The sequence below is a fragment of the Ovis canadensis genome, chromosome 16 (assembly GCF_042477335.2).
Source record: "Ovis canadensis isolate MfBH-ARS-UI-01 breed Bighorn chromosome 16, ARS-UI_OviCan_v2, whole genome shotgun sequence".
Taxonomy (NCBI): Eukaryota; Metazoa; Chordata; class Mammalia; order Artiodactyla; family Bovidae; genus Ovis; species Ovis canadensis.
Window position 1 is genome coordinate 36,760,597 of NC_091260.1, and position 14,770 is coordinate 36,775,366.

General features: G+C 38.7%; 1 protein-coding gene across 2 annotated transcripts in view; it reads left to right on the forward strand.

Annotated features, from left to right (window-relative positions):
- The window catches only part of PLPP1 (phospholipid phosphatase 1), a 118,778-nt gene that overhangs the window by 73,175 nt on the left and 30,833 nt on the right, over positions 1-14,770 (forward strand). For both annotated transcript variants that reach the window (XM_069556527.1, XM_069556528.1), the window contains exon 3: positions 1,778-2,058. In XM_069556527.1, coding sequence (XP_069412628.1) covers positions 1,778-2,058 — 281 coding nt within the window. The remainder of the gene's footprint in view (positions 1-1,777; positions 2,059-14,770) is intronic.

Sequence of the window (14,770 nt, forward strand, 5' to 3'; positions counted from 1 at the left end):
AGTGGCAAGAACCAGAGTCTAGGTGGCCCTAAACAATGATCATTATGACTAGGAAGACTCACAAAGATTAATATTTGTTTTTAGAAAGCAGTTGAGTGCTTACACAAGAAGAACTGACAGCTGAGAAGTGAAGTTTCACTGCTCAAATTGTGCTTGACTAACATACTTGGTATATATTTCAAATTATTAAAGGTCATCTCCACAACAAAACATTAGAGATATCTTGTCTTGGTGCTTATTTATCAAGGCAATTGCTGGAACACCTTAATGGCCTGAGGAGATGTAATATATTTTAATTCAAGGCCTCTAGGACAGTCACCAGGGAGTACCCTAAGCACACTTGTGGAGGTATGGTATCCCCAGAAGTGAATGTGGTTTTCCTCTCCTGTGAGACCTATGCTCAGCAAAGGCTTTATTAAGTCATCCACATTAAGGATTATAACAAGGAATATATTCCTATGGGATTTAATATATTTAAGGATATTTACTTTTTACCCAAGAGGTAGCACCTTGAATTGAAATTTATTGACCACCAGCTCTGTTTTAGGCATCTGTGGTGGTGTTAGCTTTCTATTCAACTAAAAATTTATTCTTGGTTTTGTAGAGTTCATAGTCTAGTTGTCAGAGTTACAACATTGTAATTGTGGAATTCTCGGAGCCATTGAGCCAGATGAAGAAAGAATTTTTGATATCAGGTTCTTGAAATCCCTTTCAGGATACAACCATTTATCTCACCCCCAAAGACAATTAATAATTGCTAAATGGACATGTTTGAATGCTTTGTAAAATCATTTATATAAATTTAAGATGAAGCAGTGAAACTCTTTGATTTATATCCATGCCTAAGATAAATTAGCAAGCAGAATTTTTTGTTTAAGTGTTTATTTTGATCTCAGGTAGCTAGAGTGTGGCTTATTATTTTTTATAATGTTGCCATTCAGTATTTTTTCAGATTTCTTAGGATATTGGTCTGTGAATTTGTAAAGTACTTGAAAACCTTTTTATGCCTTTAAACCCATTATACTGGTGTGCACTTACACACACACACTACTGGTATCTGAGAAGGCTATGACTGCCATTTTACAAAAGTCAGTGAAAAATAAAGAGGAGGGAGTCACTTGAAATGTTTTCTTGGCAAAAGAGAACATCAAGTGTGTATATGGTCTTTTAATGAGACTTGTTAAGGAAGCCAGCCCTAAAGGTTTCCTGGAGAGGCAGGCCTGGGAGATGTTGTCAGCTGATCTCTGCCCTCTGTGCCCTTTAACCTCAGTGTTAGATCCTTGCTTTTATTATTTTAGCTTTGTCTCTTAAAATGTTTTACTGTTTTTAACATGATGAATATTTTTGGTTCAAAGTAATGTCTGATGCAAATGCAGACTCTGAGGTAAAAGTGCTTATGTAAGGGATATTCTAATCAGAAAGTTTGTATTCTTTGAAAAGCCATTGTTTTTATACTCCGTGGTACATCAGTAAGCCTACTTATTGAGGCTCGGTTTATTTGAATACAAGAAGTAAGGCCTTATTGTTTCAAGGTAGACTTTGGAATTATTTAGGCTTTGTCATTGCTCTGTAAGCAATATCAATTGAGGATACCTTTTTTGTGGTCTAGAATTAGGAATCCTGAGTTGTTCTCCATTTGAAAAGAAAAAAGGAGAGGGAGGTATTTTTAAAACAAACATTTTATTGTGATTTACCATTTTCTTCTCTATTCTTTACTTTGTTTGACGTGCCTGGATACTGCTTTAACATTATTTTTCTGTTTTGTTTTTTTTTTCAGATGATTGTTGGAGAAACCCTGTCTGTTTATTTTAGCCTCTTGCACTCGAATTCCTTTATCAGGAATAACTACATAGCCACTATTTACAAAGCCATTGGAACATTTTTATTTGGTGCAGCTGCTAGTCAGTCCCTGACTGATATTGCCAAGTATTCGATAGGCAGACTGCGGCCTCACTTCCTGGATGTTTGTGACCCAGACTGGTCAAAAATCAACTGCAGTGATGGTTACATTGAAAACTACATATGTCGAGGGAATGCACAAAAAGTGAAGGAGGGCAGGTGCGTGTTAAATTTTTAATGCTTGTTTTATCTTGTGCATTCTTGAAATACAAGCTTTCTGTGATTGGAAGATGAGCTATCTAGTAGCTTAAAGAGATAGAAGCTAGTATAATCACTGGGAGGTGAATTGAAATCATGTTTGATCTATTTTCTCTACTTACTCTTTTTTCCTGTTTTATCCCAGTACTCTGTTTAAGAGCATTTTAATGTAATTCTTTTCATTTTCACTGTATAATAATGTAAAATGAACCCTTTAGATCACACAGTCCAGGATCAGCAAACTTTTTCTTAAGATCCCAGATAATAAATATTTTAGACTTTGTGGGCCATATGTTGGCTACTGTTCAACTCTGCCTTTGTAACAGAAAAAAGGAATCATAGACAATCCTTGAACAAACGAGTGTAGCTGTGTTCCAATGAAACTTTATTTACTATGTAGATAGTGGCTGCCCTATGGGTTATATAGTTTGCTTATGTTTGATCTAGTTCAACTATGTAATGGAGCTCTGCTAGATCTCTTAGTATTCTTAGAGTATGTTTTTTTTTTAAGTTAATTTCATTCATATATTGATAGATCTGGGACCTCAGATTGCTTTCTTACTGCACACTTGGGCTACTTTCTACATTGGGAGCGCTATTAGACATGGATGAAAGAGAATATTTGGAACCCAAAAGGTCTAATGCCTTTACTTTATGGATGAGCAGACAAAGGCCCAGTAACACTGAATAAAGCCACACTAACGTAAATACACTACTATGTGTAAAATAGTTAACTAGAGGGAAGATACTTTATAGTAGAGGAAACTCAGCGTGGTGCTCTACGGGATGTGTGGGCAGTTGGGAGGGAAGCTCAAGAGGGAGGGGTATGTGTATACCATATAGCTGATTCACTTTGTTATATAGGAGAAACTAACACAGTATTGCAAAACAATTATACTCCAATAATAAAATTCTTTTAAAATGACAAAAAAGCCACTGATTAGTAGCAGAGCCAGTTCCTCATCCCAAATCTCAGAATTGTCAATCTTACTTATTCTATGTTTGATCTTCTTGTATTTTAAGATACCTATTAACATTTTCCTTTATTTATTCATCCAACAAATACTTTCTCTCAGAAAAACATCCTCTGATTGTTTTTTTATATTCGATTCCCAGACGCATACTTGTCCTTGTTAGTTCTTTTGTAAGTCAAACAGGCCTGCTGCTGCTAAGTCGTGTCTGACTCTGTGCGACCCCATAGATGGCAGCCCACCAGGCTCCTCTGTCCCTGGGATTCTCCAGGCAAGAACACTGGAGTGGGTTGCCATTTCCTTCTCCAAAGCATGCATGCATGCCAAGTCGCTTCAGTTGTGTCTAACTCTGTGCGACCCTATGGACAGCAGCTCACCAGGCTCCTCTGTCCATGGGATTCTCTAGGCAAGAATACTGGAGTGGGTTGCCATTTCCTTCTCCTTCAACTATGTAATGGAGCTCTGCTAGATCTCTTAGTGTTCTTAGAGTATCTTTTTCAGGCCTGCTGGTGGTCCTCAATATTTGCATTTCATGGAGATGAAAAAACACTTTATTTAAGAATATGCATTATGCTGTGTGCTTGGAATTCAGCAGTGAACAAGACAGCTCTGATTTCTATCTTCATGGAGCTTCGTCTAGCAGGAAAGATTTATAATAAACAAATATTGACAGTGGAAGCCATGTAATTAAAGCACTCTTGCTCCTTGGAAGAAAGCTATGAGCAGCCTAGACAGCATATTAAAAAGCAAAGACATTACTTTGCCAACAAAGGTCCATATATGGTTTTTCCAGTAATCATGTATGGATATGAGAGTTGCACCATAAAGAAAGCTGAGTGCCGAAAAATTGATGCTTTTGAACTGTGGTGTTGGAGAAGACTCTTGAGAGTCTCTTGGACTGCAAGGAGATCCAACCAGTCCATCCTAAAGGAAATCAGTCCTGAATATTCTTTGGAAGGACTGATGCTGAAGCTGAAACTCCAACACTTTGGCCACCTGATGCAAAGAACTGACTTTTTAAAAAGACCCTGATGCTGGGAAAGATTGAAGGCAGGAGGAGAAGGGGACGACAGAGGATGAGATGGTTGCATGGCATCACTGACTTAATCGACATAAGTTTGAGCAAGCTCTGGGAGTTGGTGATGGATAGGGAAGCCTGATATGCTGCAGTCCATGGAGTCACAAAGAGTTAGACACGACTGAGCTACTGAACTGAACTGATAATGGAAGATAATCTTCCTGTTGTTAACAAGGCCAAAGAATAAACAGGTTGTTGAATGACAGGCTCTGAGGTGATGATACGAGGACTGATATGGGTATAATGTCTTAATGAAGTGGGGAAAGTGACTTAAGTGGAAACTGGTTGAGAAGTAGATAGTGGAAGGTGGTTTTTGATTTGAGCTTAGGTAAGCAACCTTTTTTTTTTTTTAATAAGAGGGAAAGACTGGTCCAGCAATGGCTGTGAAGAAAGATGAAGATAATCAAGACCAACAGTGGACTCTTAAGGTATAGGATGTGGATATCTCATTCTCTGTTTTGATAGTGATGTAGAGCCAAGTACTGTCTTAGGGAAAGGCTCTTTGATGACTAGTAGATGTAGTGAGCTTCAGTGAAGAGTTTGAAGACACAGGGAAATATAGAGAACTTTAACCATCCTGGCAAGAATACTGGAGTGGGTTGCCATGCCCTCCTCCAAGGAATCTTCCTGACTTAGGGATCGAACCTACATCTCCTGCATTACAGGCAGATTCTTTACCACTGAGCCAACAGGGAACCACCCCCCCCCCCACACACACACACACATACCTATCACATACAACCATAGAATTCCAGAATATACAGTGAAGGAATTGGGTTGGAAGGGATAAAGTGGCTTGGTTGGAGAAGAGGAAGCTTATTTTAATGGTAGTGCTTTAGTCACTAAGTCGTGTCTGACTCTTGGGACACCATGGACGTAGCTTGCCAGAATTCTCTGTCCATGGGATTCTCTAGGCAAGATTACTGGAGTGGGTTGCCATTTCCTTCTGCAGGGGATCTTCCCAACCCAGGAATCAAACCCAGGTCTCCTGAATTGCAGGCAGATTCTTTACTGACTGAGCTATGAGGGAAGCCATTATTTTGATAGAGGTTACTTCTAATTTGACAGTTTGTAAAGAACTGCCATTTTAATATTAACTCCTCTGCTGCTAAGTCACTTCAGTCGTGCCCGACTCTGTGTGACCCCATAGACGGCAGCCCACCAGGCTCCCCCATCTCTGAGATTCTCCAGGCAAGAACACTGGAGTGGGTTGCCATTTCCTTCTCCAATGCATGAAAGTGAAAAGTGAAAGTGAAGTCACTCAGTCGTGTCTGACTCTTAGCGACCCCATGGACTATAGTCTACCAGGCTCCTCTGTCCGTGGGATTTTCCAGGCAAGAGTACTGGAGTGGGGTGCCATTGCCTTCTCCCATTAACTCCTCTAATCCATGAATATGATATTATCTTTCCATTTTTTTGATGTTCTGTTGTTTCTCTTAGCAGTAGTTTTTAGATTTTGGTGTCCCTGTCTTGCATACATTTTGCTTAAATGTGTCACTAATTTTTAAGATTTCTTGATGTGATTGTGAAAAGTTTTTTAAAAACATTTAAATTGAATTCTAGTTGTATTTAAAAATAAAACAATAAGTCTTTTATATGATTTTATCTGGCCTTTTATCCTTTAAACTTGCTAATGTAACTTCCTATATAGATTCCTCAAGATTTTCTCTGTTCCTCTTAATATTGTCTGTGGATAAACAGTGTTGTTTTCTTTTTTTCCTTTTCTTTATTGCTTTTTATTTCTTTTCCTTACTGTATTATACTGGCTAAGACTGCTAATACAATGTAGAAAGAAGTGGTGAGAGCCAATATGCTCGTCTTGTTCCTGACCTTAGGTAGAAAGCACTCAGTCTTTCACCATTAAATATAGTACCAATATGTTTTTGGTAGATGCGCTTTATTAGATTTTTGTCATAAATGTGTGTTTAGTCAGTTGCTTTTTCTATGGCTGTTGAGGTCATACTGCTTTTCTTTTTTCTCTCAAAAGAGTGTATCCCTTTAATCTTGGACTATTAAAGCAACTTTTCATTCCTGGGATAAACTTCACTTCGTCATGGTATATTATACTTTTTGTATTAACTGGACTCAATTTGCTAATGTTGTATTAATGATTTTTACTTCTGTGTTCATGAATGTTACTTGTCTATAGTTTTCTTGTGAAGTTTTTGGCTAGATTTGGTATCAACATTTGGTAATAAATGTTAAGTAGAATTCACCACTAAATACACTTAGACTTGAAATTTTCTTTGTAGTAATGTTGTAAACTATGGTTTTATTTTTTAAAGTAGGTGAGGATTATTCAGGTTATCTCTTTCTTAGGTGAACTGTCATCATTTGTCTTTTAAGAGATTTTTAAATTTTATCTAAATCATCAAGTTTGTTGACATCAAGTTGTTCACAGTTTCTCTTTCCTTATTGTCCTTTTATTGTTTGTAAGAAGTGTAGAGCTAACCCTTCTTACATTCCTATCATAGATAATTTTTGTCTTAATCTCTTTTTTTTCTTGAGTGGTCTGGCCAGAAGTTTTATCAGTTTTATTAATCTTTTTATTAGTTTTATTGGTTTGTTTTGGGATCGTTGACTTTATTGTTTTTCTGTAATTTGATTTCATCTATTTCTGCTATTCTTCTGCTTTCTTTCAGTTTTATTTCCTCTTCTTTTTCTTGTAGTTTCATAAGGTAAAAACCTAGATCATTAGTTATATCACAGATTACTATATATTGTAACTTCATCTTTGTTTAACTAAAATTATTTTCTAATTTCTTTTGTGTTTTCCTCTTTGATCAGTGAGTTATTTCAGTTCAGTCACTCAGTCGTGTCCAACTTTTTGCGACCCCATGCACTGCAGCACGTGAGGCCTCCCTGTCCATCACCAACTCCCAGGATTACTCAAGCTCTTGTCCATTGAGTTGGTGATGCCATCCAACCATCTCATCCTCTGTTGTCCCCTTCTCCACCTGCCCTCAATCTTTCCCAGCATCAGGGTCTTTTCAAATGAGTCAGTTCTTTGTATATCTTTCTGTAATTGACTTTTTGATCTATGTCTATATGAATTTTCTGTGGAGATGTTTTGTCACTTATTCTTAGGAATTTGAACTCTCTAATTGTTGACTGTTCTTGTTCTTTCATTTTTGTTAGCGTTTGTTTCATATATTTTGTGATTCTGTTGTTCAGTGTATAACATTTCTGTCTTTTTCATGTGGTATGTACCCTTTTCCATATGAACTGTCTCTCTTTGTTTCTAGAAACATCCTTTAAGTCTGTTTTGTCTGATAATAATATGTAGCCAGTCTCCTGTCTATATGTTTATTGTTTGGATAGTATATAGTTTCCATAAATAAAACATTCAGTTCATTTGAATCCTTGAATTTATTTATTTATTTTTATTTTTACTTTACAATACTGTATTGGTTTTGCCATACATTGACATGAATCCACCACGGGTGTACATGCGTTCCCAAACTTGAACCCCCCTCCCACCTCCCTTCCCATAACATCTCTCTGGGTCATCACCGTGCGCCAGCCCCAAGCATGCTGTATCCTGCGTCGGACATAGACTGGCGATTCGATTCTTACATGATAGTATACCTGTTACAATGCCATTCTCCCAAATCATCCCACCCTCTCCCTCTCCCTCTGAGTCCAAAAGTCCGTTATACACATCTGTGTCTTTTTTGCTGTCTTGCATACAGGGTCATCATTGCCATCTTTCTAAATTCCATATATATGTGTTAGTATACTGTATTGGTGTTTTTTTTTTCTGGCTTACTTCACTCTGTATAATCGGCTCCAGTTTCACCCATCTCATCAGAACTGTGAATCCTTGAATTTAAAGTGTGTTTGCTGGGTACTTAAAGTATGTAAGTCAGATCTAGTTTATACTTTATAATCTAGTGTGAAAAATCCCTGCTTTTTGATTGTTACTGTTGTTGGTCAGTTGCCAAGTCATGTCCATGTGACCCCTTGGACTGCAGCACGCCAGGCTCCTCTGTCCTCCACTGTCTCCCAGATGGCCTCCCTGTCCATCACCAACTCCCAAGGTAACTCATACTCATGTCCTTTGAGTCGGTGATGCCATCCAACCATCTTATCCTCTATCACCCCCTTCTTCTCCTGTGTTCAATCTTTCCCAGCATCAGGGTCTTTTCCAATGAGTCAGCTCTTTGCATCAGGTGGCCAAAGTTTTGAAGCTTCAGCTGCATCATCAGTCCTTCCAGTGAATATTCAGGGTTGATTTCCTTTAGGATTGACTGGTTTGATCTCCAGAAAATGGTTTTGTAAATGATTCTTAAAAAAATGTTTCCATTTATTTTTGGCTGTGCTGAGTCTTCTTTGCTTTCCTCGGGCTTTCTTTAGTTGTGGAGAGCAGGGTCTACTCTTTAGTTGCAGTACGTGGGGTTTTCATTGTGGTAGCTTCTCTCGTTGTGGAGCACAGGCCCTAGGGTGCTTCAGTAGTCACAGCACGGGGGCTCAGTTGTTGTGGCTCACAAGTCCAGAGCGCAGGCTCAGTAGTTGTGGCATGGGCTTAATTGCCCAGTAGCATGTGTGATCTTTCTGGACTAGGGATTGAACTGGTGTCCCCTGCATTGCAAGGCAGATTCTTAATCAGTGGACCACCAGGGAAGCCTGTAAATGATTCTTAAAGGACACAGATTCTTCACACATATATTGTGTTTCAGGTTCAGGTACGTAAATCTTAGCTCAAACTTTGATTATGACCTATCTTGCTGCTGCTACTGCTAAGTCACTTCAGTCGTATCCAACTCTGTGTGACCCCATAGACGGCAGCCCACCAGGCTCCCCCATCCCTGGGATTCTCCAGGCAAGAAGCCTGGAGTGGGTTACCATTTCCTTCTCCAATGCATGAAAGTGAAAAGTGAAAGGGAAGTCGCTCAGTCGTGTCCGACTCTTAGTGACCCCATGGACCGCAGCCTACCAGGCTCCTCTGTCCATGGGATTTTCCAGGCAAGAGTACTGGAGTGGGGTGCCATCGCCTATCTTACTGAGAAATTTTTCTTTCTTACGCAACCATTTGGGCAAAATTAGAAGTAATATAATTTAGTTTAAATGGTATAAAAAGAACTACACTTTTCAGCCCATATGTGTCATACTCTCTGTCTCTTTCTAGTGTACCCAAATTAGCCAACATGTACTGTTACTCTGATTGAACTTTTGACTTAAGTACACTTGGGTTTTTCACGCATCATCACTTAACATTTCTACATCAACCCATATGCAGTTATGTAAGAGTCAGAAAAACCATCTTACAAAACAATATAAATATCTGGATAACTCAAATTGCAAAGCTATGTATATTACACATGATTATTATCTATAGTTTTCAGTGAAGAACTTCTGTTAGTAAGTTTTGAGCTTCTGAAACAAGGATAAGGGAAAACCAGACATATAGATGAAATTTTAAGAAGACTATATCTTATAAGAAAAATGTGATTTCCATCAGTGTTTCCAGAATGAATTGGTTGTAGATAGTTTCAGAGCCGTATAACATTGGAACATAACTGTGGCTTGCATTGCTGTTCTGTTGTGGAACATAGTTTGGTTGGATACAGACTTTCCTATTCTGTTTCTCTTGAATTTTAAAGTCAGGATGCCAAGAATGGAAAAACATTTCAGTCTAGAATTGCCTATATGTTTATTAAGATTATGGTATAGTCTGCTCTTTTAGTTTATTTATCGCCACAGCCTGCCCATGTAAGTTTTTAATTATAAAATTATAATGTTTGATGGAGAGAAGGGAACATAGGCACCCAAAATGAGTCATTTTTGTTGATTATAAATGAGTCATAATTACGTCTTAGGATGAGAGTATCCTCTTGCAGTTTTGGTTTTTGGTCTTGATTTTTTTCCCCATTTGTTCTCTTATTTCTTTTTCTCTTTTCCCCTCCACACTTTCTGCTCATGTGTATGCTCTTGTGCTCTCTGATATCATTGATGTCACAGGATTTTTACTAGGCTTCATTTGCAGTGGCCATTGGGTCCTAAACATAAAAGTGAGAACATAATGGACTATAATAGAATATTTATTAGTTGTAATAGCCAGAGAGTCCTAGTCACTGTTTAAAATCAATACCTGTGAATTTACTGTGAAATAAAAAGGGACTTAACACTTGGAACAGTAGGACATTTAATTTCCATTGCTTATGTTAGTGATAAAAGCATTACTCTCAGTCTTTGAAACAAATTCCTAATGACCCCAGGTAGTTTAAACCTGTAGCTCCCCTCACAGGTCAAAATTCTCTTTAGAGAATCAATGGGCACCTCACATTAATGGTTCATTAGATTCACCTGGAAAGTTTGTTTAAAACACAGATTTCTGGGGCTTCATCTTCCAAGTGTTGGATTCAGAAGTTTGGGATAGGGTCTGAAAATTTGTATTTCTAAGAAGTTTCCAGCTGTTGCTGCTTCTGTTGATCTTGGGAACGCACTTTGAGAACTACTGCTTTATATCACTTGTATATGGGAATATGACTTTGTATGACATCTGCTATCTCAGGTTGTGAGAGCTGATATTTCATGCAAACTTCTGATTTAGCCTGTGTTGCGTTCATACATTCCATATAATTTTAATTTGGCAATAAAAGCAAAAGATTCTCCCCCATTAGATTTAACTTGGTGTTTGATTCTTTTTCCTGAGAGACAGAATGAGTTGAGTCTAGGTGTGAATCTGTTTTGGCTAAGGTGCAAGTTTGCAAAGATAAGAGCCTGTCTTCACTTTCTGTGACATCCTGTCAGTACGTATTGATAAATATTTGTGTACCATAAGTTATTTTAAAAACAATCAAAAATCCTTTCCCCACCACACACCATCCATACTAGCAAATACTCTTCAGTTTTAGATGTTTGACATTTCACTGTATTCCCCTCTCCTCTTCTAAATGACTGTTTAAAGAAATAGTGTTAACAAGTATATCAGCTTTTTGTGTTTTTTTAATTATCCCTTGGATTTTCTTCTCAGTTTCTGAATTAGAATGTAGGTCTTGCAGTGGATGTATTAATATGAAAGATATCCTTGGGTTTTAATAAATCAACCAGTGCTTTATCTTAAATGTTAAAAGGCTACTAAATCATATAAACATATCATCAACTAATTACATCATGTTGATACTGTGTACCGTTTCCTTAGAACCCTTGAATGCCACATTGCCCCATTTGAAATGTGAAAAACAGTTTCATAGATATATTAGTGAGTTTTTCCAGATTAAAATATAATGATAAACCCCATGGATCAAGTGATTAAGTGTAAGTTTTCATTCAAAATAAATGTGAACAATACCCTTGGATATTTTTGTCTAATAGCAAATAAATATTTTTATTGGGAGCTAGGAAGGAAGTTGAGTTTGTGAACAGCAATATGAGCCTAATGTATGTTTTTCTTAGCTACCTATTCAAAAATTGAAGTCTGCATTCAGTTCAGTATAGTTCAGTTCAGTCACTCAGTCGTGTCCGACTCTTTGCGACCCCATGAATCGCAGCACGCCAGGCCTCCCTGTCCATCACCAACTCCCGGAGTTCACTTAGACTCAGGTCTATTGAGTCGGAGATGCCATCCAACCATCTCATCCTCTGCGTCCCCTTCTCCTCCTGCCCTCAATCCCTCCCAGCATCAGAGTCTTTTCCAATGAGTTAACTCTTCGTATGAGGTGGCCAAAGTACTGGAGTTTCAGCTTTAGCATCATTCCTTCCAAAGAACACCCAGGGCCGATCTCCTTCAGAAAGGACTGGTTGGATCTCCTTGCAGTCCATGGGACTCTCAAGAGTCTTCTCCAATACCACAGTTCAAAAGCATCAATTCTTCGGTGCTCAGCTTTCTTCACAGTCCCAACTCTCACATCCATACATGACCACTGGAAAAACCATAGCCATGACTAGATGGAACTTTGTTGGCAAAGCAATGTCTCTGCTTTTCAATATGCTATCTAGGTTGGTCATAACTTTTCTTCCAAGGAGTAGCATCTTTTAATTTCATGGCTGCAGTCACCATCTGCAGTGATTTTGGAGCCCCCAAAAATAAAGTCTGACACTGTTTCCCCATCTATTTCCCATGAAGTGATGGGACCGGATGCCATGATCTTTGTTTTCTGAATGTTGAGCTTTAAGCCAACTTTTTCACTCTCCTCTTTCACTTTCATCAAGAGGCTTTTTAGTTCCTCTTCACTTTCTGCCATAAGGGTGGTGTCATCTGCATATCTGAGGTTATTGATACTTCTCCTGGCAATCTTGATTCCAGCTTGTGTTTCTTCCAGTCCAGCGTTTCTCATGATGTACTCTGCATATAAGTTAAATAAGCAGGGTGACAGTATACAGCCTTGACATACTCCTTTTCCTATTTGGAACCAGTCTGTTGTTCCCTGTCCAGTTCTAACTGTTGCTTCTTGATCTGTATACAGATTTCTCAAGAGGCAGGTCAGGTGGTCTGGTATTCCCATCTCTTTAAGAATTTTCCGTAGTTTATTGTGATCCACACAGTGAAAGGCTTTGGCATAGTCAATAAAGTAGAAATAGATGTTTTTCTGGAATTCTCTGGCTTTTTCCATGATCCAGCAGATGTTGGCAATTTGATCTCTTGTTCCTCTGCCTTTTCTAAAATCAGCTTGAACATCTGGAAGTTCACGGTTCACGTGTTGCTGAAGCCTGGCTTGGAGAATTTTGAGCATTACTTTACTAGTGTGTGAGATGAATGCAATTGTGAGGTAGTTTGAGCATTCTTTGGCATTGCCTTTCTTTGGGATTGGAGTGAAAACTGACCTTTTCCGGTCCTGTGGCCACTGCTGAGTTTTCCAAACTTGCTGGCATATTGAGTGCAGCACTTTCACAGCATCATCTTTCAGGATTTGAAATAGCTCAACTGGAATGCCATCATCTCCACTAGCTTTGCTTGTAGTGATGCTTTGTAAGGCCCACTTGACTTCACATTCCAGGATGTCTGGCTCTAGGTGAGTGATCACACCATTGTGATTATCTTAGTTGTGAAGATCTTTTTTGTACAGTTCTTCTGTGTATTCTTGCCACCTCTTCTTAATGTCTTCTGCTTTTATTAGGTCCATACTATTTCTGTCCTTTATCGAGCCCATCTTTGCATGAAATGTTCCCTTTGTATCTCTACTTTTCTTGAAGAGATCTCTAGTCTTTCCCATTTTGTTCTTTTCCTCTATTTCTTTGCATTGATCGCTGAAGAAGGCTTTCTTAATCTCTTCTTGCTATTCTCTGGAACTCTGCATTCAGATACTTATATCTTTCCTTTTCTCCTTTACTTTTCGCCTCTCTTCTTTTCACAGCTATTTGTAAGGCCTCCCCAGACAGCCATTTTGGTTTTTTGCATTTCTTTTCCATGGGGATGGTCTTGATCCCTGTCTCCTGAACAATGTCACGAAACTCGTTCCATAGTTCATCAGGCACTCTATCCGATCTAGGCCCTTAAATCTATTTCTCACTTCCACTGTATAATCATAAGGGATTTGATTTAAGTCATATCTGAATGGTCTAGCGGTTTTCCCTGCCTTCTTTAATTTAAGTCTGAATTTGGTAATAAGGAGTTCATGATCTGAGCCAGTCAGCTCCTGGTCTTGTTTTTGCTGACTGTATAGAGCTTCTCCATCTTTGGCTGCAAAGAACATAGTCAATCTGATTTTGGTGTTGACCATCTGGTGATGTCCATGTGTACAGTCTTCTCTTGTGTTGTTGGAAGAAGGTGCATTTTCTTGGCAAAACTGTATTAGTCTTTGCCCTGCTTCACTCTGCATTCCAAGGCCAAATTTGCCTGTTACTCCAGGTATTTCTTGACTTCCTACTTTTGCATTCCAGTCCCCCATAATGAAAAGGACATCTTTTTTAGGTGTTAGTTCTAGAAGGTCTTATAGGTCTTCATAGAACCGTTCAACTTCAGCTTCTTCAGCATTACGGGTTGGGGCATAGACTTGGATTACTGTGATACTGAATGGTTTGCCTTGGAAATGAACAGAAATCATTCTGTCATTTTTGAGATTGCATCCAACTACTGCATTTCAGACTCTTTTGTTGACCATGATGGCGACTCCCTTTCTTCTGAGGGATTCCTGCCTGCAGTAGTAGATATAATGGTCATCTGAGTTAAATTCACTCATTCCAGTCCATTTTATTTCACTGATTTCTAGAATGTCGATGGTCACTCTTGCCATCTCCTGTTTGACCACTTCCAATTTGCCTTGATTCATGGACCTGACATTCCAGGTTCCTATGCAATATTGCTTTTTACAGCATCAGACCTTGCTTCTATCACCAGTCACATCCACAGCTGAGTATTGTTTTTGCTTTGGCTCCATCCCTTCATTCTTTCTGGAGTTATTTCTCCACTGATCTCCAGTAGCATATTGGGCACCTACTGACCTGGGGAGTTCCTCTTTCAGTATCCTACCATTTTGCCTTTTCATACTGTTTATGGGGTTCTCAAGGCAAGAATACTGAACTGGTTTGCCATTCCCTTCTCCAGTGGACCACATTCTGTCAGACCTCTCCACCTCATCTTGGGTTGCCCCACGGGCATGGCTTAGTTTCACTGAGTTAGGCAAGGCTGTGGTCCTAGTGTGATTGGATTGGCTAGTTTTCTGTGATTGTGGTTTATGTTTGT